The sequence below is a fragment of the Bombina bombina genome, chromosome 6 (genome assembly GCF_027579735.1).
Source record: "Bombina bombina isolate aBomBom1 chromosome 6, aBomBom1.pri, whole genome shotgun sequence".
NCBI classification, from domain to species: Eukaryota; Metazoa; Chordata; class Amphibia; order Anura; family Bombinatoridae; genus Bombina; species Bombina bombina.
Genome location: NC_069504.1, coordinates 110,310,503 through 110,335,606, shown reverse-complemented (window position 1 = coordinate 110,335,606; position 25,104 = coordinate 110,310,503). Strand labels below are relative to the sequence as shown.

General features: G+C 40.2%; 1 protein-coding gene across 3 annotated transcripts in view; it reads left to right on the top strand.

The window, feature by feature from the left end:
* ATXN7L1 (ataxin 7 like 1) overlaps positions 1 to 25,104 on the top strand; it is a 746,759-nt gene that overhangs the window by 575,555 nt on the left and 146,100 nt on the right. For all 3 annotated transcript variants that reach the window (XM_053716561.1, XM_053716562.1, XM_053716563.1), the window contains 2 exons: positions 4,750 to 4,871; positions 13,617 to 14,550. In XM_053716561.1, the coding sequence (XP_053572536.1) occupies positions 4,750 to 4,871; positions 13,617 to 14,550 (1,056 nt within the window). The remainder of the gene's footprint in view (positions 1 to 4,749; positions 4,872 to 13,616; positions 14,551 to 25,104) is intronic.

Sequence of the window (25,104 nt, the reverse complement as noted above, 5' to 3'; positions counted from 1 at the left end):
GTGGACCTTGAAGAAATAAATTTATCAGGTAAGCATAAATTTTGTTTTATTATTAAATTTGACAGAAGGGTGATAGGGGACAGCAAAATCTGTTAGAGAAAGCATACATTAATGGTAAGTAATATACTAGAGGGAGAAAGATGGAATAATTAAAAGCAGTGAGTGAAATTTTATTTTTATTTTTTCTTCTTCTGTCATATTTAAACCCCTTGTAGCCATGATGTTTGTATGCAGCCCTCTTTGGTAGCCATGATGTTTGTATGCAGCCCTCTTTGGTAGCCATGATGTTTGTATGCAGCCCTCTTTGGTAGCCATGATGTTTGTATGCAGCCCTCTTTGGTAGCCATGATGTTGGTATGCAGCCGCCTTTGGTAGCCATGATGTTGGTATACAGCCGCCTTTGGTAGCCATGATGTTGGTATGCAGCCGCCTTTGGTAGCCATGATGTTGGTATGCAGCCGCCTTTGGTAGCCATGATGTTGGTATGCAGCCGCCTTTGGTAGCCATGATGTTGGTATACAGCCGCCTTTGGTAGCCATGATGTTGGTATGCAGCCGCCTTTGGTAGCCATGATGTTGGTATACAGCTGCCTTTGGTAGCCATGATGTTGGTATGCAGCCGCCTTTGGTAGCCATGATGTTAGTACGCAGTCCTCTTTGGTAGCCATGCTATTGGTACGCAGCCCTCTTTGGTAGCCATCACAATTCAGATAAAGCAAACAATATTAAACAGCTTTCCAATTTACTTTTATTATTACATTTGCTTCATTCTCTTGGTATCTTTCCTTAAAGGATTTCAAAACTTTTGTTTGTTTTGCATCAACTGACCATCAATATCATATCCTACACATTTATACATCATCACATACCTATTTATACTGTCAAACGAAGTTTCTGAACATTATAAAAACTAATTTTTATTTTCAGCGATGATGTCATATTATCCAACCCTTAAATATGGGCCGTGCACTATACAAATAACTTGCCAATAGTATTCTGAAATCATGCATCTCATTAACCGGCCATGTCGTCACAATACGCATGCGCATTTCTACCCATCATCAAGCGCATATCCGTTCACTATGTTGAAATCAATATAGATTTAATGCTCGTTATTGTTAGGGAGATTCTCGCAACTCTCCATTATTACCTGCTATATGTTGTGATCAGCTCTGTCTGATCTCGATAAAGCAGGTCTGCAGGTTTATTTGGAGTGACGTATGGTATGACGAATAGTGGATATCGCGCATGCGCATATTGTCAAGAATCTACCATCTTGATAACCTGGGTTATCAGCCCCTATTGGAGGATGCTAAGTTATTGCCGGCGGTGGGTTCGGAAATCAATACATTTTCGTAATAGGATTTCTCAGAATGGGTAAATATAAGCAACGCAATGCTAATTACATACCAATAGCAAATATATTAATATGGCAATTAGAGATCACTTTTTTCTGGGTTTAGTGTCCCTTTACAGAATAAACCTAGGTAGGCTCATAAGAGCTCAGGAGTGTGCACATGTTTTTTAGCCATCTATAGCAGCAATGTTTGTAACATTGTATAAAATTACCACATGCATTGTTGCAGACACTACTGCTATAAAGTACTAAAGACATGCACACACGTATGAGGCCTATAAGCCTACCTAGATTTACTCTTTAAAGTAATGTTACATTTCAGACTTTAAGAATGTTGCATTGAAAGATATGTGTACAAGCAAAACCGCATAATTTAAAAAGAGTATATATATATATTATAATACAAGATTTATAATACTACTGGGTATCTTTTGTTCCTCCACCCCCTTAATTTCCTCTTCTGGCTGGACTTTGACATAGAGAGCAGTCCCACCCACTATCTAAATAGGGCTTTCAAAGGGCTGGACTTCAAGTGTATCATATCACACAGACACTGATAGGTTGTTCATTGGAATAAAAAAAAGTTAATCTCAGTGGCCCAGCATAGCATTGTAGTAGAAACATTACAATAGGGACGGATTTAAAGGGACACTGAACCCACATTTTTTCTTTCGTGATTCAGATAGAGCATAACATTTTAAGCATTTTTCTAATATACTCCTTTTATCAAATTCTCTTCATTCTCTTGGTATATTTATATGAAATGCAAGAATGTAAGTTTAGATGCCGGCCCATTTTTGGTGAACAACCTGGGTTGTCCTTTGCTAAAAAACTGCTGTCCATAGTTCTGAACCCAAAAAAAAGCTTAGATGCCTTTTTCAAATAAAGATAGCAAGAGAATGAAGAAAAATTGATAATAGGAGTAAATTAGAAAGTTGCTTAAAATTGCATGCTCTATCTGAATCACGAAAGAAAAAATTTGGGTTCAGTTTCCCTTTAACCCTTTTCCAAGGATAGATTATTTTTTATTTTTTTAAAAACGGTACACATATACTTTTTTTACTGGCAAAGATTAGATAAGACATAAATTGAAAAGTTGTTTAAAACTGCATGCTCTGTGTTGACTATGAGATTTTAATTTTGACTTTACAGTCCCTTTTAAAGAACAGTATACAGTTTTACTACACAGAGTTAAAGATTTGGTAACAAAATATACTTAAAAACTGCAAAACAATGATGTATTTTGCTAACATAATAACTGTTTACTCCACTAAGTCCTGATTTTACTTTTTCAAATAATGTGTGTAGAGTTTAGTTTCAAAACAATTGCAGCGGTGGGGCATGACTAAGCCACGACCATTATAAGTCACATAACTCTGCAGCTTCGAATTCACACCCCCCCCCCCCCCCCCCGGTTAAGAGATCAGCCGGGTAAAGCAGTGCTCATCTGCTAAATCATTTCTCAGACCTTATATAGACAACAGGACTTTCTAGAATTCTACTAATCTATCCTGATAATTGAAGATGGGGTATGATGAAACTGCGCAGTTTTCAAGCAACTAATGGTGACTCTCAGATCTGAGAATGTGGAAAAGACTCTTTCAGAGTACTGCGATGAGGAGGTTATCATTCATGAACTCTAGGGAACACAAGATTGCACCCCATCATTTTAATGTGGAGGACACTGATGGCTCCGGACTAACCTTTAAAGATAAGCAGGAAAACATCCACTTGGCGGGGATGCGGCCGGCCCTTTGGTGCGATATTCGACTGCCTGTCACCCCCACAAGATTGTTTACCTGCTGAGTGCAAAGAACATCCCATCCACTTATCTGGGAGCCTCTAAGTTTGAGATCTACAGCTCTCAAGTGAGATATGCCCAGTTTGAGGCACAGTCCGCTCCGATACAGCTGTGGCGCAGCCTCGAAGTAACACCTCCGTTGGAAGATCCGTATCTCTCACCTACCATTACTCAAACCACCAAGCCAAATCCAGACTTACCAATATATGGTTCCTCTAAAAACACATGGATCTCAAAAATAGGAGTGGGCTAATTGAAGAGACCGAGTCGGACAGAGATATCTGCTACACGCAAAACTCACTAGCGTATATGTCGGTGACATGCCCAAGAATTACAGTGGACATTTTATAAATGCTGTGTCTGGACTTGTAACACTATTCTGATGAAAATGTTCCTTCAACTTAATCTTAAAGTTACTTCTAGATACCTCCCTGCTCACTGTGTCTAGATTATATACTGTAGTAATAGTCCATCAGATTTAGTCTTCAACCTACGGAGCCCAACTTTATACCCATCACACTCACAGCTTAGTTAGAGAACCAGTTTTCTAATAATCTCTTACCCTCATCATATATCCTGTTATTGTAATTGTAAGTGTCTTCAAGCACCTAGTTCATATGTTATACAGTGTACTAGTAGCAAGATGCTATTGGGGTCCTAAAGGGCCTCCTTTTTGTTTTCTGTAGGGGTACCTAACTAGATAAAATAGAGGTTATGATTATGTAGTCTATTTATATTTGCAGATAATTCATGTTTTGCATATTCCAAATGTCCCAGGACCTGCTATTTGAGATTACTTTGCTATTACTGTTATGTTGCACTCTATTAATCATCTAGACATACTTTTACTTATTAGATGTCATAGGGCCCAAAAGTGGCTGCAAATGGGACTATCATATCTTTACCATTACATCCTTATATCCTAGTGGCCCTTGAGCGTCCAACCAAATAGTCATACATGTAAGATATTATTACTGTAAAATAGAGATTTCAGTAGTCCATATTGTGTCATTCACCCATTTCATATTATTTGCTTTACTCTTTAATTGAACTTTTGTCATTATTCTTGCTTGGCAACCATTGTATGTTTTATTTTTCGCAAACTTTCAATAAAAATGTAATAAATAAAGAAATAAACAATTGCAGCAAACAAGATAATGCATGTAAAACATTTCTAAGCCACTATATTATTTTTATGCAGAAAAATCTTGTAATTACAAGGTTTTACTGTTCATTTAAAGGGATGTTAAGATATGTTTTTGCATCTAAGTGTTCCTGTGTTTTTATGGTTGTTAAAGTATATCTTCGACTATCAGTTGTTCTGCTCTTATCAACAAGCAATTAGTTGATCTTTGACTATCCATTGTGTACAAATATTTCTAGTTAGTATCAATTGCAATTTAAAGTGCATTAAATCAACCTTTCATGCAAAATACAATGCACAATGTTTGTGTTGTCCTTATATATACAAGAGAGAAAATATTTAAAAGTTTAATGTTCCTTTAAAAGTGATGGGGTGACTTTTCTGTCTTGCAACATTACTGTAAATAATTGCTTTTAATTTACATTTGCACGTTACATTTACTTTGCAGTTTTGCTCATTTGGGAGCCGTTTGATGGGAAGAGGTTACTATGTGTTCGATAGACGGTGGGACCGATTTCGATTCGCATTAAATTCCATGGTGGAGAAACACTTGAATTCACAAATGTGGAAGTGAGTATTTATACAATTCATAATTATGAGACAATATCTTCACCTAGTACTGTCGGCCACATAAAAATTGTGATAGTTGCATGCTTGAAGAGAGGGTCCCTATGGAAGCCATCACACAATATTTGTATAGCAATGGTTATTTATCATGGCTTTCAGTGCTTTGTACTGAAATGAAGCAATCATGACCTACGTGTAGTAAATGCTTTTAGAAATCTGGTCAGTAGCCAGGAAAAGATTCTTGTAAATGAAGAACAATGACAATTATAAAATAGATATGTAACATAGTAGATGAGGTTGAAAGAAGACTAAAGTCCATCAAGTTCAACCAATACAAATCTAATATACTTACAAAAAAGCTCCAGTTGAGGTTAAATTAATCCCACTAAAAGGTAACCCATTTAATACAAACAATCATATCCATGAATTCTGTTTCTAGCCAGAAGTGTATCCAAACAATTTAAATATATCTAAGGTATTGGCATTCACTGTCTCCTTTGGTAATGAGTTCCACAATTGTATTGTTCTTACAGTGAAAAATAATTTCCATTACAGGAGATTAAATCTCCTTTCCTCAAACCTTAAATTGTGACCTCTTGTCACAAACTATTTTCTTGGAATAAACATAGCTTCTGCAATCTTTGTATATGGGCCTTGAGTATATTTATATAAAGTAATCATGTCACCTCTCAAGCGCCTTTTTTCTAGAGAAAATAGACCTAGTTTGGCTAGCCTCTACTCATAGCTTAAATTCTCCATTCACCTTATTAGCTTTGTAGCCCTTCTCTGAACTTTTTCTAGGTCTGCAATGTCTTTTTTTGAGATTGGTCCCCAGAACTGTAATCCATACTCAAGGTGAGGTCTTACCAGGGATTTATATATTGACAGAATTATGATTTTCTCCCTTAAATAAATGCCTCTTTTAATACATGCTAGTATCTTATTAGCCTTTGAAGCTGCTGCCCTGCAAACTGCACCCATCTTTAGCTTGTTATCTATTACTACTCCCAAATCCCTTTCCTCCTCTGTTTGGAGTCTTGTCCCTTTTAAATAATACATTGACCTAGTATATGTTTGTTTTTTGTTTGTTTGTTTTTGGGGGGGGTTACTTGAAATGTTTTAAGTGTTAACAAATGATAACTATACTGAGATAGTAAAAAAGAGGCCCTTTTCCATCTTAATGGGAGGAGAGTCCACTGCTTCATTCATTACTTGTGGTTATTAAGAACCTGGCCACCAGGAGACAAAGACACCCCAGCCAAAGGATTAAATACCTCCCCTCATCCCCCAGTCATTCTTTGCCTTTCGTCACAGGAGGTTGGCAGAGAAGTAGTCTCTTATGGAGGGTAATACTCTTCGCAATGGGATTGGAGTTTTAAGTAGTCAGAGCTTGGGTGAATGTTAGAGTCTGGAGATGCAGGAAGAGTCTTTCTGCGAACCCATCCCGACTCAGTTTAACAGCTCCATTAGCAATCAGCGTTGATGAGTTTGGCTGCCTGCTTTTCTTCTCTCAAGTCCATGTCAGGAGCGATGCTACTACCCTTTCACACTTGAAGGGCCGTGTTCCTGTTCAACGGCGTTGATTCTAGTAAGATCGTTTCATTTATATATATATATATTTGATAACGCATGAAGACAGGGTCAAAGTGTGGCTCCTTTTATCTTTATAGAATCTAAGGTAATACCCTCGGAAGGGGGCTGTTAAACATGGGGGATATTAATATGCATAATATTGTTTATTGTGTTTTTCTACTGCATTTGTGTGAGATGAGGCTCTGTCAGGGTGGAACACAGTTCATAGAGAGAAATTGAGGCAGGCTTTTTGGTGCCTCCTCTCGAGTGCAGGGGCGGTCCTACATGGCACTCCCATGTGACCGGGTGTGGCATATACAACTTCCTCTCTCTCGACCTGCGTTCAAAGGAGACGAGAGCTGTTTCTTATAGTCCAGGTCATAGAAGGTGGTGAGTGCCCCGGCTATTAGGATATAAAGGTCCCATTTATTTTTTATCAAGTTCATAATAAAGGCGTAAGCTATGGAGGACTCTGATAGGTTAGAGGATACTCCCTTTTTATCTAAACCTATTAACTGTGTGTATTTTGAGGAGGTTCCTTTCGAACCGCTGACGCAACTCTGTTCCACATGCTTTGACAATATTTCCATAAATAAAGTATTTAGTACAACTGAGCCGTCCACCTCTGAGGGTTCTCCGACCTGCAAGGTGCATTCCCTGCAATCATCTCCAATTACACAAGCAGTTCCCCAGGGCACTACTAATCCTCCTGCGGGAGGGGCCCTTTGGCCTCCAGACTTCGCTGATCAATTACAGATGGCGGTTTCTGCGGCTATTAATGCGATACCTCATCCTTCTAAGCGCAAGCAGAAGGTACGGCACTGCTATCCATCTCAGTGGTCTTCGACTCTGCTGGATGTCTCGGACAGATTATCAGCTGAGGAGGACAACTCTGACTTATCGGAGGATGCCACTTCTGTTACTTCTAGGCCTCCGTCCACAGAGGAGCCTGATTTTAAGTTTAGGCTGGAGCATTTGCGCTATCTGCTAAAAGAGGTGCTTGCTACGTTGGAGGTTCTGGAACAAAAACTACTCTGAGGAGCCTTCAATTTTTAAACTCGATAGAGTCTATGAGGACATGGTTGTGTCCCAGGCCTTCCCGGTTCCAGTCAAAATGGCTAACATTATTAAGAATGAATGGGAGAAACTGGGTTCGTCCTTTTCCCCCTCTTCTTCATTTTAAAAGCTTTTCCCCATTCCTGAGGCGCAGCTTGAGCTATGGATGGTGCTATCTCCACGCTTGCTAAGAGAACGACTATTCCGCTAGAGGATAGCTCCTCTTCAAGGAACCCATGGATAAAAAGATGGAGTCTATGTTGCGGAAGATGTTCCAACTCACGGGGTTTGTTTTTTAGCCGGCGGTGGCAGTCGCGGCTACCTACTGGTGTGATGCACTAGCAGCGATGGTCGAGGTGGAGACTCCTCTCGACGAAATTCTAGACCGAATTAAGGCCTTAAAGGTGGCACATTCGTTCATTTGTGTTGCTAACATGCAGATTATTCGCCTGAATTCTGAGACATCAGGGTTTTCTGTTTTAGCCCGCAGGGCTCTGTGGCTAAAGTCGTGGTCTGCTGACATGACCTCTAAGTCTCGTTTGCTTTCCCTCCTATTCAAGGGGAAAGTTTTGTTTGGCCCGGGCCTGGATTCTTTCATCTTTACGGTCACGGGTTGCAAGGGTGCCTTCTTGCCTCAGGATAAGAAGGCTAAACCAAAGGGATCTACTTTTCGTTCCTTTTGTGCGGACAAGTCTCAGCGTCAGCAGCCTGCCGCAAAGTCAGAGCAATCCAAGGGCTCTTGGAAGCCAACTAACTCTTGGAACAAGTCCAAGCAGAACAAGAAGCCCGCCGAATAAAAGTCGGCATGAAGGGGTGGCCCCCGGTCAGTCATCGGATCATGTAGGGGGCAGACTATCTCTTTTTGCGGAGCCCTGGAGAAGAGACGTTATAGACCCTTGGGTTCTGGAGGTCGTTTCCCAGGGTTACAGGATAGGTTTCAAGTCTTATCCGCCCAGAGGCAGATTTCTCCTGTCAAACATATCTTCAAGATCAGAAAAGAGAGACGCCTTCCTGAGGTATGTGAGGGATCTCTCATCTCTCAGGGTAATCGTCCCAGTCACTCTGGCAGAAAGAGGTCTGGGGTATTATTCAAACCTTTTCATGGTCCCAAAGAAGGAGGGCACGGTCCTTCTAATTCTGGACCTAAAGGCACTAAACATATTTTTGTCAGTCCCATCGTTCAAGACGGAGATGATCAGGTTGATTTTGCCCCTGGTTCAAAAAGTGCAATTCTTGACGACTATAGACCTGAAGGACGCTTACATTCATGTTCTAATCCACAAGGATCACTTCAGGTTTCTAAGGTTCGCCTTCCTGGTCCAGCACTTTCAGTTTGCCGCCCTTCTGTTTGGTCTGACGACTGTCCCAAGAGTCTTCACAAAGGTGCTGGGAGCTCTTCTCGCAGTAGCGAGAGCCAGAGGAATTGCAGTGGCTCCTTATTTGGATGATATCCTGGTTCAGGCTCCGTCCTACAGTCTTGCGGAGAATCACTCGAGAGCTCTTCTCCTCCTCCTTCGGTCCCACGGGGGAAAGTTAAACGAAGGAAAGAGTTCATTGGTCCCCAGCAACAGGGTGGAATTTCTGGTTACGATAATATATTCTTCAGTCATGAAGATATTTTTGACAGATCAGAGACGTTGCAAGCTTGCATCCAACTGTCTAGCTCTCCAGACATCTTCCAGGACACCTGTGGCCAGGTGTATGGAGGTGATCGGGCTCATAGTATCCAGCATAGATGTCATTAATTTCGCCAGGTTCCATCTCAGGCCTCTTCAGCTGTGCATGTTGAGACAATGGAACGGCGATCATTCATATCTTTCCCAACATAACTGGCACAGCACACAGAGAGACTCCACCCCTTAGCGGTGGAGTCTCTCTGTGTGCTGTGCCGGTTATGTTTTAATGCAAGTAATAAATAAAATGACATTTTAATTATATTCATACTTAACTCTCTCTCTATCTTGATCTCGCTGGAACTGTGTAAGTTGTTTACATTTTGCCTTATCAATTGCAAGCTACACAAATACGGGTCGTAATCCAGGGATCCCCAGGCGGAGCTGATAGATGCCTTGGCGGTACCCTGGAACTTCAACCTTATTTACATATTTCCACCGTTACCTCTTCCACCTCGGGTAGTGGCCCGCATCAAGCATGAACAAGCTTTGGCTATTCTGATTGCTCCATTGTGGCCACGGAGGAATTGGTTTGTGGATCTGGTGGCGATGTTGTCATCTCCGCCGTGGAAGTTACCTTGTCGCAGGGATATGCTGGTTTAAGGTCCCTTTCTACATCAAAATCTCGATTCTCTTAAGCTGACTGCATGGAGATTGAACGACTAGTCTTAGCCAAGAGAGGATTTTCGGAAAGGGTGATTGACACTCTTGTTCAGGCCAGGAAGCCGGTCACTCGTCGCATCTACCACATGGTGTGGAGGACCTACTTGTCCTGGTGTGAGGAACAAGGATATCCCTGGCATAAGGTCAGGGTATCCAGGATCTTGGCTTTTCTCCAGGACAGTGTGGATAAAGGTCCTGCCGCCAGTTCCCTAAGGGGACAGATTTCGGCTTTATCCGTACAGTTGCATAGGAAGCTTGCGGAGATTCCTGACATTCAGCCCTTTGTTCAGGCTCTGGTTAGGATCAGACCTGTCTTCAGTAATCCGGCTCCTCCCTGGAGCTTAAACGTGGTTCTTAAGGTTTTGCAGAGGGCTTCGTTTAAGCCTATGCATGCTCTTGAAGGCCGCCTCTTAAGAATGCATTTTAACAGGTTTTTCATCTCTAGAGGGTGTTAGTTCATGTTTTTCATATAGATAACACTGTGCTCATGCACGTGAAGTTACCTGGGAGCCATCACTGATTGGCTAAACTGCATTCTGGTGTAGACTGTCCCTTTAAGGTTCTTTCATGGAAAGTCCTGTTACTACTGGCTAATGCATCGGCACGCAGAGTCTCTGAGCTGGCAGCCTTGCAATGTGAGCCTCCCTACTTGGTTTTTCATGCTGACAAGGCTGTTCTTCGCACTGGATTAGGATTCTCTCCCAAGGTAGTGTTGAGTCGTAACATCAATCAGGAAATAGTGTTTCTTCTAAGGAGAGTTTGCTTCATAATTTGGACGAGGTTTGGGCATTGAAGTTTTATCTTCAGGCCACGAAAGAGTTTAGATAGACTCCGTTCTTATTTGTTGTGTATTCGGGGAAGCACAGTGGGCAAAGGGCCTCTGCTACTTCTCTATCATTTTGGTTGAGGAGTATGATCTGTCTGGCATATAAGACTGCAGGACACAAGCCTCATTAGAGGATTACGACTCACTCGACTAGAGCTGTGGCCTTTCTTGGGCCTTTAAGAATGAGGCCTCTATGGAGCAGATTTGTAAGGCAGCCACTTGGTCTTCCTTACATACTTTTGCAAAGTTTTATAAACTTTACGTTTTTGCTTTGGCAGAAGCAGCTTTTGGGAGAAAGGTTCTGCAGACTGGGGTGCCCTCAGTATAGGGTCCGCCTGCTTTTACCCTCCCATTTTTTTTCATTCAGTGTCCTCTAGAGCTTGGGTATTTGTTCCCACAAGTAATGAATGAAGCAGTGGACTCTCCTCCCATTAAGATGGAAAACATAAATTATGCTTAGCTGATAATTTCATTTCCATCGATGGGAGGAGAGTCCACTGCACCCGCCCGTTTCTCCGGTGGGCGGACCTAAATTTATATTAATCTTCTGGCACCATTTATACCCTGATAATTCTCCTACTGTTCCTTGTTCCCTTGGCAGAATGACTGGGGGGTGAGGGGAATGGGGGAGGTATTTAATCCTTTGGCTGGGGTGTCTTTGCCTCCTCCTGGTGGACAGGTTCTTAATTCCCACAAGTAATGAATGAAGCAGTGGACTCTCCTCCCATCGATGGAAATGAAATTATCAGGTAAGCATAATTTATGTTTTTTGTAATGTTCCATCCTCACCCAAGGACTTGCAGATGCAATTTTTGTTACAGTTGTTATGATCATTTATTTTGAAATCGCCACTAAAATATTTAGCACTGACTCCTATAGACTTGCTTGTGTTATAATATGACAGCACGCTAGAACTATTTTGTGTTTCTAGAAGACACAGGCTCTAAGTCACTTAAAGGATGGTAGGAAAACAATTCCAACATCCTCTAGTCACCTTCTTCCAATTTCATCTTCTTCAAACTCAGTTATTTTCTGGCTGTTGTAAAAAGTGTGACCTTCTACAGTGTTTTTACTGGGCAGGGTTTTCGGTGTAGGTGCTCTTCTACAGCATTTTGGAGTTAAATATGATTGTTAAATCTTTAGGCTTGGCCGTTTGCACTGCTACCATCATTAATACATGCCCCACCACTACCTTCACCAGAACTTCAGAGGCATCATTCATCTTGTGGGTGAGAATCTTTGTAGGCATGCTTCTTTCTCTGGATTCACCCTCATGAGCACTCCTTGCCACTGCTAGGCTGCATACAGCATGGATTAAGCTCCATTCCTTCAACTGGTAGTGGTGCAAGCCAACTATTTCCCACAATTCATATTACCAGCGGAAGAGTCTTTACAGTGCATTTAGCCTGCTCATAACTCACAACAGAAACAGCAATCAGGCAGACATATCATAACCTGTCAAGCTTAGCTGCAAGTTTCAGTGACAGTCCAGATGACAGTACACTTTCCCTACTTCCTCTACTCTTACTCTGTGAGCTTTTTTTTATGTCTTTATAGCCTGTTACGTATAATGTTGACATTCTCACATTGTGTGATTCTGCCTTTACCTCTACCCTAACTTGTTCATTATCTTCCTCTTAGAAAAGTGTATACACAAGACAATTCACACAATGTATCGTTTTCTTAAAATGATAGATACTGGGATTTGGACTTTTTATTCTGCCCTACTTAAAGAGGGAAGTAACCTGTTTAACCCAAACGTACAGACTAGTAGTATAATGTGCTGTCACTCGATACACAAATAAATGATCAGTGAATAAAAATCAAAGATGGAGATTCAGCCCGCCTTAAAGTTTTACTTTAAAGGGACACTCAAGTCAAAATTACATTTTCATGATTCATATAGATGCAATTTTAAACAACTTTTCAATTTACTTCCATTAACAATTTGTGCACAGTCGTTTTATATTTACACTTTGAGTCATCAGATCCTACTGAGCATGTGCAAGAATTCATAGAATATATGTACATGCATTTTTGATTGGCTGATGTCTGTCATATGATACAAGAGAAGTCGAAATAGACTTAACTTTGAAATTTGTTGGAAACAAAATCTTCTACTCATTTGAGGTTCAGACTAAGTGCTATTGCATTGTCTTTTTATCATGCAAAATTTACTCTATTTACTGGTCCTTTCATCTTTTGGAGCCAGGCAGTAAAGGGTACAATTACTGTATTTGTAAAAACTTTTTTTTTTTTTTTTTTGGTTTTTAAAAGCTTGTCTATTTTTTTTTTTTTTAAAGTTTCAAACCCTCCCTAGGTATCGTTAATAATGCTTTGAAAGGACATACCTCCCCACCCCTTTGCTGCAGAGACCAACTCAGTTTGGTTAATGAACCACACGATTGCTGTGTGTTTTCAGCTGATTCCATGTTCATATTTCTACCCAAAACATTTTGGCTCCTAAATTTTTTGGTCAGCTCATAGATTTGAAACAACTCTGTCAAGCCCTATCTTACTGAGATGTCAACATTTGAAATGTTAACTATAAAATGATGCCAATTAAAATGTCACCATCTCAGATAAACTAGGGATTTGCTTAGTTTAATCAATAAACTGTTATGTAGCTGCAGGAACGGCAAAATCGAAAGCTCACACTAATGTATTTATTATCTGCTTAACTGTTTAGCTCCAAACTGTGTACACACATCGTTCACAAACAAGTTTACCCCTAGCTTGGCAGTGTGACCCCACACCTAATCTATACTTAATTAAAAAAGAAAATATAAATCTCAAATTGTAAGTTGCTTATGAATATGTCATGTTTTCTTTATCCTAAAAAAATACGATTCTTCCGTTTTTTACTTTACAAAAAGTTTCTCATGCATTAGAGAATGTTTACTAGGCTTGATCTACTACTACTACGTGTTAACACTACCATTTTTTATTTTTTTAAAGGAAAATTCCTCCAGCTGTGGATAGCCCGATGCCTTCTCCGGCCGCACATATAAGTGGTTCTTTTTCTTCATCAATTTTGCAACCTTTCAGCAGCCCTAATTCAGTTTACCTTCCCTCTCCACCTGCTAACTCAAGAGTCACCCAGTCATACATTGTGAACTCTAGCGTATTATCAAACACGTGCTTTGTGACATCTTCTGACACAAACTCTGTGACTTCGCACACAACAACTTTTCCTCATGTCACGTCCTCTCTGAACATCATGGACTCCACTTTCAAAGCTCCTTCATCTGTATCGCCTGTGCCACTCACTACCCCCTCACCATCCCACAAGCCATCTAAAACCAAGCCCAGCAAGTCTCCGAAAGTTAAAGACCTATCTTTAAGGGGTGAAGAGCCTTTAAGTAACAAAAAGAAAAAGCCTCCTACGCCTTCCTCATCTTCCTCACCTTTGCAGACATCTACATCTTCTTCGTTTTCAGGGTCACACAAGAAAAACTGTGTCTTGAACTCAAGTACGACGTTGAACTCTTACCAGGCAACTTCTTCCTATAACAGTGTGTCTCTGCACAATGCAAACAATGGAACTAGTCCACTTAGTGCCAAAATGGAACCTCCAGGAAGGACTTCTATGTCTGGTAGCTCAACAGACTCTATAAAACACATGAGCATGGTCGTTAGCAGTATTGACTCAAGTCTGTCAGTGTCTTCTCTGGTACATCATCCAAGGGAGCACACACTGGCAGCACATAACACAGCTTCTCTGCCACTTCCGTTTGACAAAACGGAGGGCAAGAAACGGAAAAACTCTACTGCTAGCAGCAAGGCTTGCAAAATCACTAAAATGCCTGGTATGAACAGTGTTCACAAAAAGAGCACCGCCAACCTTATATCTTCTGTGCCAGATTCCCCCAACAGCTCCATCTCTCGACAGGTATGATACATACATTTCCTCTTCCTGTTTTCATTTCAAGAGATATGGAAGTGATGTTTGCACTTCAATGTATCACTTTCAGTTCTATGTGCTATATTTGCATAATGCCAGCTTTATCTCTGCATGTCTAGTTTCACACAGTTTTAAATCGGTTACCTTGTTTTATCCTGACAGCCTGGCCCTACATCACATGAGCCATTATACTGGGAGTGAGTGCAGCCTTGATCCCTCGTTGCCACAGTGTAAAAAGTTGTTGACTGTCCCTTTTAAGCATTATGAATGTATAGAGTTACATAGCATACTTGTGCTGGAGAGGCAGGTGGGAATGTCAGAAGAAAATGACCTAACTTTTATTTAAAAATGGTACAAACATTAGACATGGCTAGATTAAAATTGAGTATCTAAATATGATACAGTAAACATTGCTTCCATTTCCTATTAATGGTGTTTTTCGTTTTTCTCGATCTCTTTTGAAACTGAATTGTTTACTAATATGTTGTTTGATCATGTTTGACGTTTACATGTATTGTGGTGGGAGGTTTTTTTGTTTGTTTTTCTCAGATAATTGATTTAAATAAAAAAAAAGTTTATTAAAATTGGATTGGAGTGATTAAACTAATATTGTATTTTATTACGATATAGGGGGTAGTTGTAATAGTTCTCCTAAACTTATTTTACTCCAAGCAAATTCTGTTATCAATGAAAACAGATTAAGGCAGGTAAGACAAAATGTATGCTATGGTTATGTTTTCTTGAAGAGCCGCCCATTATAAACAAGCGATTAAAGGGACATTCTAGTGCTAAAGAAATTGGGTTATTTGACCCTAGGAAGTTTCCAGTGTCCTTTCTTTTTTATTCAGTCATTTACTTATTCATTCAGCTAACATTTACTACGTGTGCAGGTAGTGTCAGTCTCCGACTAATATCTAAGTTCAATATTTTTATTTTATTGATTTCTAAACATTTCTGGGGATAGACCAAGACAAAACTTAGTGCTAGTTTGGTTATTCCCTGGCCTAGACTGTGCCAATAAGATATATTTTTTATAATTGCATATATGCAGATAGGCATGCTAGCCATCATTTAGATGCCCTTTATTTTCTAACACTGGAAATAAGCCCCCTTTTAAAACTGAGATGGCTCTGATGGTGGGCTTATAATTGGGAAAGATGGAACTTCTTGAAACACAGCTTATTTAGGAGACATTTGAACAAACTTGATGAAAAAGTATTAGACGCTACAGCATCAGCTCTGGCCCCTTGGTCTGACCCCTTGGTCTGACTCAGTAAAATGTTATTGAAATAATATTTATTTTCTTTATTAATGGTCATGTGTTACATTAGGTGTTAGTAAAAACATGTTATATAGCCTATATGTGCATAATTACATTTTTGCTAATTTTAATGAGTTTATTTAACTTACGTATACACAAGTTAAGAATTTAATAAACTTGAGAGATCAGAGGAGTCAAATAATAATTTTAATTAAACAGAAGACAAATCTAGTTAGTTTTTTTCAGAAAGATCAGTGGTACTATATTTAGTAAAGTACATCATAAAGACATATTCATTAAAGTGACAGTACAAACATTGAACGTACATGAATCGGCTATAGCACGCAATTTTTAACAACTTTCCAGTATACTTAAATTATCTAGTTTGCTTTATTCTCTTGGTATCCTTTGTTGCACAGCATACCTAGGTTGGCTCAGGAGCAGCACTGCACTACAGGAGTTAGCTGCCAATTGGTGGCTCAAAAAATATGCCTTTTGTCATTGGTTCACTAGATGTGTTCAGCTAGTGCCCAGTAGGGCTTTGCTGCTTCTTCAAGAGAATAAAGCAAATTTTATAATAGATTTAATTGGAAAGTTGTTTAAAATTGCATGAATTAATGTCACTTTAATAGTGGCATATCAGTAGGACTTCAATTGGGAACCTCCACGGTGGGGAGATTTTTTTCCAAATAAAGGATATAGGTGGTACAATATCTACCCAGTTTGGAGATGTTGGTTGTTTCCATAACATAAGAATTGTCGGTAGAGTTTGGAATGCCATATAAATCTTGTAGGAACAATACATTTTCAGAGAATAAAATATGTAGCCTAGATAGCTTACAATTCTGTTTTTAAACCTGCATGTAATACCACAACTGAAAGTTTACACATTAGGTCACATCCCCTTCACCAAACATGGTAAATGGATAAATGGAATTTTTGGAGTCTCACTGATGTAAAGTATAAACCGTGAATCTGCCTGAAGTGACATTTGAAGTGTTTGAGCTGTGCATTGCTTTTGTAAAAATACAGTCAAAATGCAGAGTCCACCTTAGAGAAGTCAGGCTATAAAAAATATTGTACCGAGTTTATCACCAGTTTGGAGAGTCTTGTTATAAGTCTGTATCAAAAACTTAAGATGCTTGTTTGTAAGAATCGCTCACCTTAAGTGGTAGGTTCAGATATTGAATATGCAGAATAAATAGCTGCCTATGGAATCACAGATCCAGGTATAGATCTGAAAGAGAGAGTGAAAAAAATTAGTTGATGTTTAAAATCTAGGGAGGTTTTTTAAATTTTAGAGATGTTTTACTAATTTAATACCTTTTGTTTTCCATAGTCCCACTTGATGGCCGGATAGTCACCTGTGAATATTTGAAGTATAACCATAGGTGAAGGGTGTGGAGCTTTAGATGAATGCGACCTCAGTTTGTCCCACCAGGTATAACATTCAGATAGCACTGGGTACTCATTAAATAACAGGTTCTTAAAGATTTCGTCTTTCTTAACAAGCCATAAGGAGAAAGGTAAAGGATACCATGTTCCAGTTCAGTCCCTATAGTTCAAGGTGTTTCAGGAATCCGTTGTTGGATATTGAATAGTTTTGAAACCTTGTAATAAGTATGGAATTATTGTCCCTTTTAGGGACATTGTGCCAAAGTTAACTCCTGGAATGAATGGCTGCACACAAATTGTCTTTTCTAAAATCAATTTATAGTAGGACAAAGAGTGTTGCACATAATAGGTCTTGGCCAGTGCCATTAGAAAGAAAAATGGGGGAGAGGTACATTTCTAACCCACCTATGCTAAAGTTTTTCCCTCTTATAACAGAATAGAGCATCCCTGAACATATCGGGTAGAGTAAACACCTTGTAATTACAAGACATTTATGCTGTGCTGTTGTAGAATAACAATCATCCAAGTGTCAACATTTTAACATCATTTTTACTGCAATTGTTTCTCTATAGCCAAACTCCACCCACCATTTGCCTTATTTGGAGGTGCCAATCTGGGCTTTAGTCTGCAGACAACAAGGCTAACCACTGTCATAACGGCAGTACAAACTGAATTGTACTGCAGTTGTTATTAGTTAAAGCCGATTGGGGAAATATATGTAACATGATTAGCCTTAGGAAATTAGAAGGGTGTATTTCAAGTTCTAAATATTAGAAAATTCTAAATTTTCAGAGCTACATTACATGAAATGGGGGGGGGGGGGTCAATAAGCAATGAAAGTATATTGCAAAGTTGTTTCATTACATATAACTAAACATTATACACAACAATGAATAAGTATCCTTTTTTTTTTTTTTTTACATCTTTTTATTATTGTTTTCAAAAATAAATTATGTTCAGATAAAATAATAGAGAGTAAAAATAACAGAAGAAAAAGCAACAGGAAATAATACCTTGATTATTACTATTAACACAGTAGCTAAACAAAACTTATCAACATGGGGCATTTCAATATCAATTAACATCCTTTTAAGAAATCAACATTTCTCCAACATAGGTGTGTCCGGTCCACGGCGTCATCCTTACTTGTGGGATATTCTCTTCCCCAACAGGAAATGGCAAAGAGCCCAGCAAAGCTGGTCACATGATCCCTCCTAGGCTCCGCCTTCCCCAGTCATTCTCTTTGCCGTTGCACAGGCAACATCTCCACGGAGATGGCTCAGAGTTTTTTTGGTGTTTAAATGTAGTTTTTATTCTTCTATCAAGAGTTTGTTATTTTAAAATAGTGCTGGTATGTACTATTTACTCTGAAACAGAAAAGTGATGAAGATTTCTGTTTGTAAGAGGAAAATGATTTTAGCATCCGTTACTAAAATCGATGGCTGTTTCCACACAGGACTGTTGAGAGGAATTAACTTCAGTTGGGGGAAACAGTGAGCAGACTTTGGCTGCTTGAGGTATGACACATTTCTAACAAGACTTGGTAATGCTGGAAGCTGTCATTTTCCCTATGGGATCCGGTAAGCCATTTTCTTAATTTTCAATATAAGAATAAAAGGGCTTCACAAGGGCTTTAAAGACTGGTAGACATTTTTCTGGGCCAAAACGATTACTTTATAAGCATATTTAATGGTTTATAACTTTGGAGAGTTATTTTAATCTTGGGAATTTTGTTAAAAAAAACGGCAGGCACTGTATTGGACACCTTTTTCACTGGGGGCCTTTTCTAGTCATAGGCAGAGCCTCATTTTCGCGCCACTAATGCGCAGTTGTTTTTGAGAAGCAAGGCATGCAGATGCATGTGTCAGGAGCTCAGGTCCACTGAAAAAGCTTATTGAAGGCGTCATTTGGTATCGTATTCCCCTCTGGGCTTGGTTGGGTCTCAGCAAAGCAGATACCAGGGACTGTATAGGGGTTAAATATAAAAACGGCTCCGGTTCCGTTATTTTAAGAGTTAAAGCTTTCAAATTTGGTGTGCAATACTTTTAAGGCTTTATGACACTGTGGTGAAATTTTGGTGAATTTTGAACATTTCCTTCATACTTTTGCGTATATTCAGTAAAAAAGTGTGTTCAGTTTAAAATTTAAAGAGACAGTAACGGTTTTATTTTAAAATGTTTTTTGTGTTTTGTTATCAAGTTTATGCCTATTAACATGTCTGAACTATCAGATAGACGATGTTCTGTATGTTCGGAAGCCAAGGTTCCTCTCCATTTAAATATATGTGATAAATGTGACAAACAAAGTAGGGACAATGATGCCACTGATAGTAATGTTGCCCAAAATGATTCCTTAAGTGAGGGGAGTAAGCATGGTACTGCATCATCTCCTTCTATGTCTACACCAGTCTTGCCCACTCAGGAGGTCCCTAGTGCATCTAGTGCGCCAATCCTCCTTACTATGCAACAATTAACGGCTGTAATGGATAATTCTATTAAAAACATTTTAGCCAAAATGCCCACTTATCAGCGAAAGCGCGACTGCTCTGTTTTAGATACTGAAGAGCATGAGGACGCTGATGATAATGGTTCTGTCATGCCCTTACACCAGTCTGAAGGGGCTAGGGAGGTTTTGTCTGAGGGAGAAATTTCAGATTCAGGAAAAATTTCTCAACAAGCTGAACCTGACGTTATTACATTTAAATTTAAATTGGAACATCTCCGCGCTCTGCTTAAGGAGGTGTTATCTACTCTGGATGATTGTGACAATTTGGTCATTCCAGAGAAATTATGTGGTGTTATCTACTCTGGATGATTGTGACAATTTGGTCATTCCAGAGAAATTATGTAAGATGGACAGGTTCCTAGAGGTCCCGGTGCCCCCCGAAGCTTTTCCTATACCCAAGCGGGTGGCGGACATTGTAAATAAGGAATGGGAAAGGCCCGGCATACCTTTTGTCCCTCCCCCTATATTTAAGAAATTATTTCCTATGGTCGACCCCAGGAAGGACTTATGGCAGACAGTCCCCAAGGTCGAGGGGGCGGTTTCTACTCTAAACAAACGCACCACTATCCCTATAGAAGATAGTTGTGCTTTCAAAGATCCTATGGATAAAAAATTAGAGGGTTTGCTTAAAAGGATGTTTGTTCAGCAAGGTTACCTTCTACAACCAATTTCATGCATTGTTCCTGTCACTACAGCAGCGTGTTTCTGGTTCGAGGAACTAGAAAAATCGCTCAATCAGGCATCCTCTTATGAGGAGGTTATGGACAGAGTTCAAGCACTTAAGTTGGCTAACTCTTTTACCTTAGACGCCACTTTGCAATTAGCTAGATTAGCGGCGAAAAATTCAGGCTTTGCTATTGTGGCGCGCAGAGCGCTTTGGCTGAAGTCTTGGTCAGCGGATGTGTCCTCCAAGAACAGATTGCTTAATATCCCTTTCAAGGGGAAAACGCTGTTTGGCCCTGACTTGAAAGAGATTATTTCAGACATCACTGGGGGAAAGGTCCACGCCCTTCCTCAGGATAGGTCTTTTAAGGCTAAAAATAAAACAAATTTTCGTCCCTTTCGCAGAAACGGACCGGCCTCAAATTCTACATCCTCTAAGCAAGAGGGTAATTCTTCTCAAACCAAGCCAGCCTGGAGACCGATGCAAGGCTGGAACAAAGGTAAGCAGGCCAAGAAGCCCGCTACCGCTACCAAGACAGCATGAGATGCTGGCCCCCGATCCGGGACCGGATCTGGTGGGGGGCAGACTATCTCTCTTCGCTCAGGCTTGGGCAAGAGATGTTCAGGATCCTTGGGCGCTAGAAATAGTTTCTCAAGGTTATCTCCTGGAATTCAAGGAACTACCCCCAAGGGGAAGGTTCCACAGGTCTCAATTGTCTTCAGACCAAATAAAAAGACAGGCATTCTTACATTGTGTAGAAGACCTGTTAAAAATGGGAGTGATTCATCCTGTTCCATTAGGAGAACAAGGGATGGGGTTTTACTCCAATCTGTTCATAGTTCCCAAAAAAGAGGGAACATTCAGGCCAATTTTGGATCTCAAGATCCTAAACAAATTTCTCAAGGTCCCATCGTTCAAGATGGAAACCATTCGGACAATTCTTCCTACCATCCAGGAAGGTCAATTCATGACCACGGTGGATTTAAAGGATGCGTATCTACATATTCCTATCCACAAGGAACATCATCGGTTCCTAAGATTCGCCTTTCTGGACAAGCATTACCAGTTTGTGGCACTTCCATTCGGACTAGCCACTGCTCCAAGAATTTTCACAAAGGTACTAGGGTCCCTTCTAGCGGTGCTAAGGCCAAGGGGCATTGCAGTAGTACCCTACTTGGACGACATACTGATTCAAGCGTCGTCCCTACCACAAGCAAAGGCTCATACGGACATTGTCCTAGCCTTTCTCAGATCTCACGGGTGGAAAGTGAACGTAGAAAAAAGTTCTCTATTTCCGTCAACAAGAGTTCCCTTCTTGGGAACAATAATAGACTCCTTGGAAATTAAGATTTTTCTGACAGAAGCCAGAAAATCAAAACTTCTAAGCTCTTGTCAAGTACTTCATTCTGTTCTTCTTCCTTCCATAGCGCAGTGCATGGAAGTAATAGGTTTGATGGTTGCGGCAATGGACATAGTTCCTTTTGCGCGAATTCATCTAAGACCATTACAACTGTGCATGCTCAGACAGTGGAATGGGGATTATACAGATTTGTCCCCGACGATCCAAGTAGATCAGAGGACCAGAGATTCACTCGGTTGGTGGCTCACCCTGGACAACCTGTCCCAAGGGATGAGCTTCAGAAGACCAGAGTGGGTCATTGTAACGACCGACGCCAGCCTGGTGGGCTGGGGCGCGGTCTGGAATCACCTGAAGGCTCAGGGTCTATGGTCTCGGGAAGAATCTCTTCTCCCGATAAACATTCTGGAACTGAGAGCGATATTCAATGCTCTCAAGGCTTGGCCTCAACTAGCAAAGGCCAAATTCATAAGGTTTCAATCGGACAACATGACGACTGTTGCATATATCAACCATCAGGGGGGAACAAGGAGTTCCCTGGCGATGGAAGAAGTGACCAAAGTAATTCAATGGGCGGAGCTTCACTCCTGCCACTTGTCTGCAATCCACATCCCAGGAGTGGAAAATTGGGAAGCGGATTTTCTGAGTCGTCAGACATTTCATCCGGGGGAGTGGGAGCTCCATCCGGAAATCTTTGCCCAAATAACTCAATTATGGGGCATTCCAGACATGGATCTGATGGCGTCTCGTCAGAACTTCAAGGTTCCTTGCTACGGGTCCAGATCCAGGGATCCCAAGGCGACTCTAGTAGATGCACTAGTAGCGCCCTGGACCTTCAACCTAGCTTATGTGTTCCCACCGTTTCCTCTCATTCCCAGGCTGGTAGCCAGGATCAATCAAGAGAGGGCTTCGGTGATCTTGATAGCTCCTGCGTGGCCACGCAGAACTTGGTATGCAGACCTGGTGAATATGTCATCGGCTCCACCATGGAAGCTACCTTTGAGACGGGACCTTCTTGTTCAAGGTCCGTTCGAACATCCGAATCTGGCATCACTCCAACTGACTGCTTGGAGATTGAACGCTTGATTTTATCAAAGCGTGGGTTCTCAGATTCTGTCATTGATACTCTTATTCAGGCTAGAAAGCCTGTAACTAGAAAAATTTACCATAAAGTATGGAAGAAATATATCTGTTGGTGCGAATCGAAAGGATTCCCATGGAACAGGGTAAAAATTCCTAAAATTCTATCCTTTCTACAAGAGGGTTTGGAGAAAGGATTATCTGCAAGTTCTTTGAAGGGACAGATTTCTGCTTTATCTGTTTTACTTCACAAAAAGCTGGCGGCTGTGCCAGATGTTCAGGCTTTTGTTCAGGCTCTGGTTAGAATCAAGCCTGTTTACAAACCTTTGACTCCTCCTTGGAGTCTCAATTTAGTTCTTTCAGTTCTTCAAGGGGTTCCGTTTGAACCCTTACATTCCGTAGATATTAAGTTATTATCTTGGAAAGTTTTGTTTTTGGTTGCAATTTCTTCTGCTAGAAGAGTTTCAGAGTTATCTGCTCTGCAGTGTTCTCCTCCTTATCTGGTGTTCCATGCAGATAAGGTGGTTTTGCGTACTAAACCTGGTTTTCTTCCGAAAGTTGTTTCTAACAAAAATATTAACCAGGAGATAGTTGTGCCTTCTTTGTGTCCGAATCCAGTTTCAAAGAAGGAACGTTTGTTGCACAATTTGGATGTAGTTCGTGCTTTAAAATTCTATTTAGAGGCTACAAAGGATTTCAGACAAACATCTTCCTTGTTTGTTGTTTATTCTGGTAAAAGGAGAGGTCAAAAAGCAACTTCTACCTCTCTCTCTTTTTGGCTTAAAAGCATCATCAGATTGGCTTATGAGACTGCCGGACAGCAGCCTCCTGAAAGAATCACAGCTCATTCCACTAGGGCTGTGCCTTCCACATGGGCCTTCAAGAACGAGGCTTCTGTTGATCAGATATGTAAGGCAGCGACTTGGTCTTCACTGCACACTTTTACCAAATTTTACAAATTTGATACTTTTGCTTCTTCTGAGGCTATTTTTGGGAGAAAGGTTTTGCAAACCGTGGTGCCTTCCATCTAGGTGACCTGATTTGCTCCCTCCCATCATCCGTGTCCTAAAGCTTTGGTATTGGTTCCCACAAGTAAGGATGACGCCGTGGACCGGACACACCTATGTTGGAGAAAACAGAATTTATGTTTACCTGATAAATTACTTTCTCCAACGGTGTGTCCGGTCCACGGCCCGCCCTGGTTTTTTAATCAGGTCTGATGATTTAATTTCTCTAACTACAGTCACCACGGTATCATATGATTTCTCCTATGCAAATATTCCTCCTTTACGTCGGTCGAATGACTGGGGAAGGCGGAGCCTAGGAGGGATCATGTGACCAGCTTTGCTGGGCTCTTTGCCATTTCCTGTTGGGGAAGAGAATATCCCACAAGTAAGGATGACGCCGTGGACCGGACACACCGTTGGAGAAAGTAATTTATCAGGTAAACATAAATTCTGTTTTTCCTTTATCTTCCCATGCTTAATTTTATTAATACGATCAGAAAAGGATATCATAGCGTACATAACATACCTTACCATGTGTTACGTTATCAAAGGGCAACGTTATAAGAACCCTAAAGTAGATAAATCTTTAAAAGACACTTGACAATTTATTTGATATCATAGCTATCACTAACATCGTTATCTGAGCTATATCTTGACCAGTCTTTGTAAACTATAATAGGGCTTATGCCTACAAGGCCACACAAAACAAAGCGTATACCATACCAAGGGAAAAAAGACTTTATAGTGGTAGACTTTTATAATCAAAGATATTTATATAGAAGGTCTCACTCTATAATGGATTTTAACAGACGTTAGGATAAAAGGTTCAATATATTAAATTATATTACATTTAAGATGCTTTTCTTTCGGGGGAAAGAGAAAAAAAAACAAAACAAACAAGAGTTATGTGTCTCCCGTGCTCTCCCTCCTTCCCCCGACCTCAAAATAAATATTGTCTCCAAAAATCGAGATATCTATCTGATAGTATTAATAGTAAAAAGTCTAGTGACTTGCGAAAATATCCTAAAATCTGTAGCTGAACCTCTCTAGGCAGACCCAGTATTACTTTGTTCCATTTTGCAAGGTATTTTTTAAAACAAATTTCTTCAAGATTAGTGGATCATATTGTTCTAGCACCATTTGATATTGAATATTGCGAATAACCGAAGCTATACCAGGCACATTTTTATCCTTCCATACTCTTAAAATCATCTGTCTAACTAGTAAGATAACTGTATTAAAAATATCTGATGGCTTAAGTGATACCCTATCT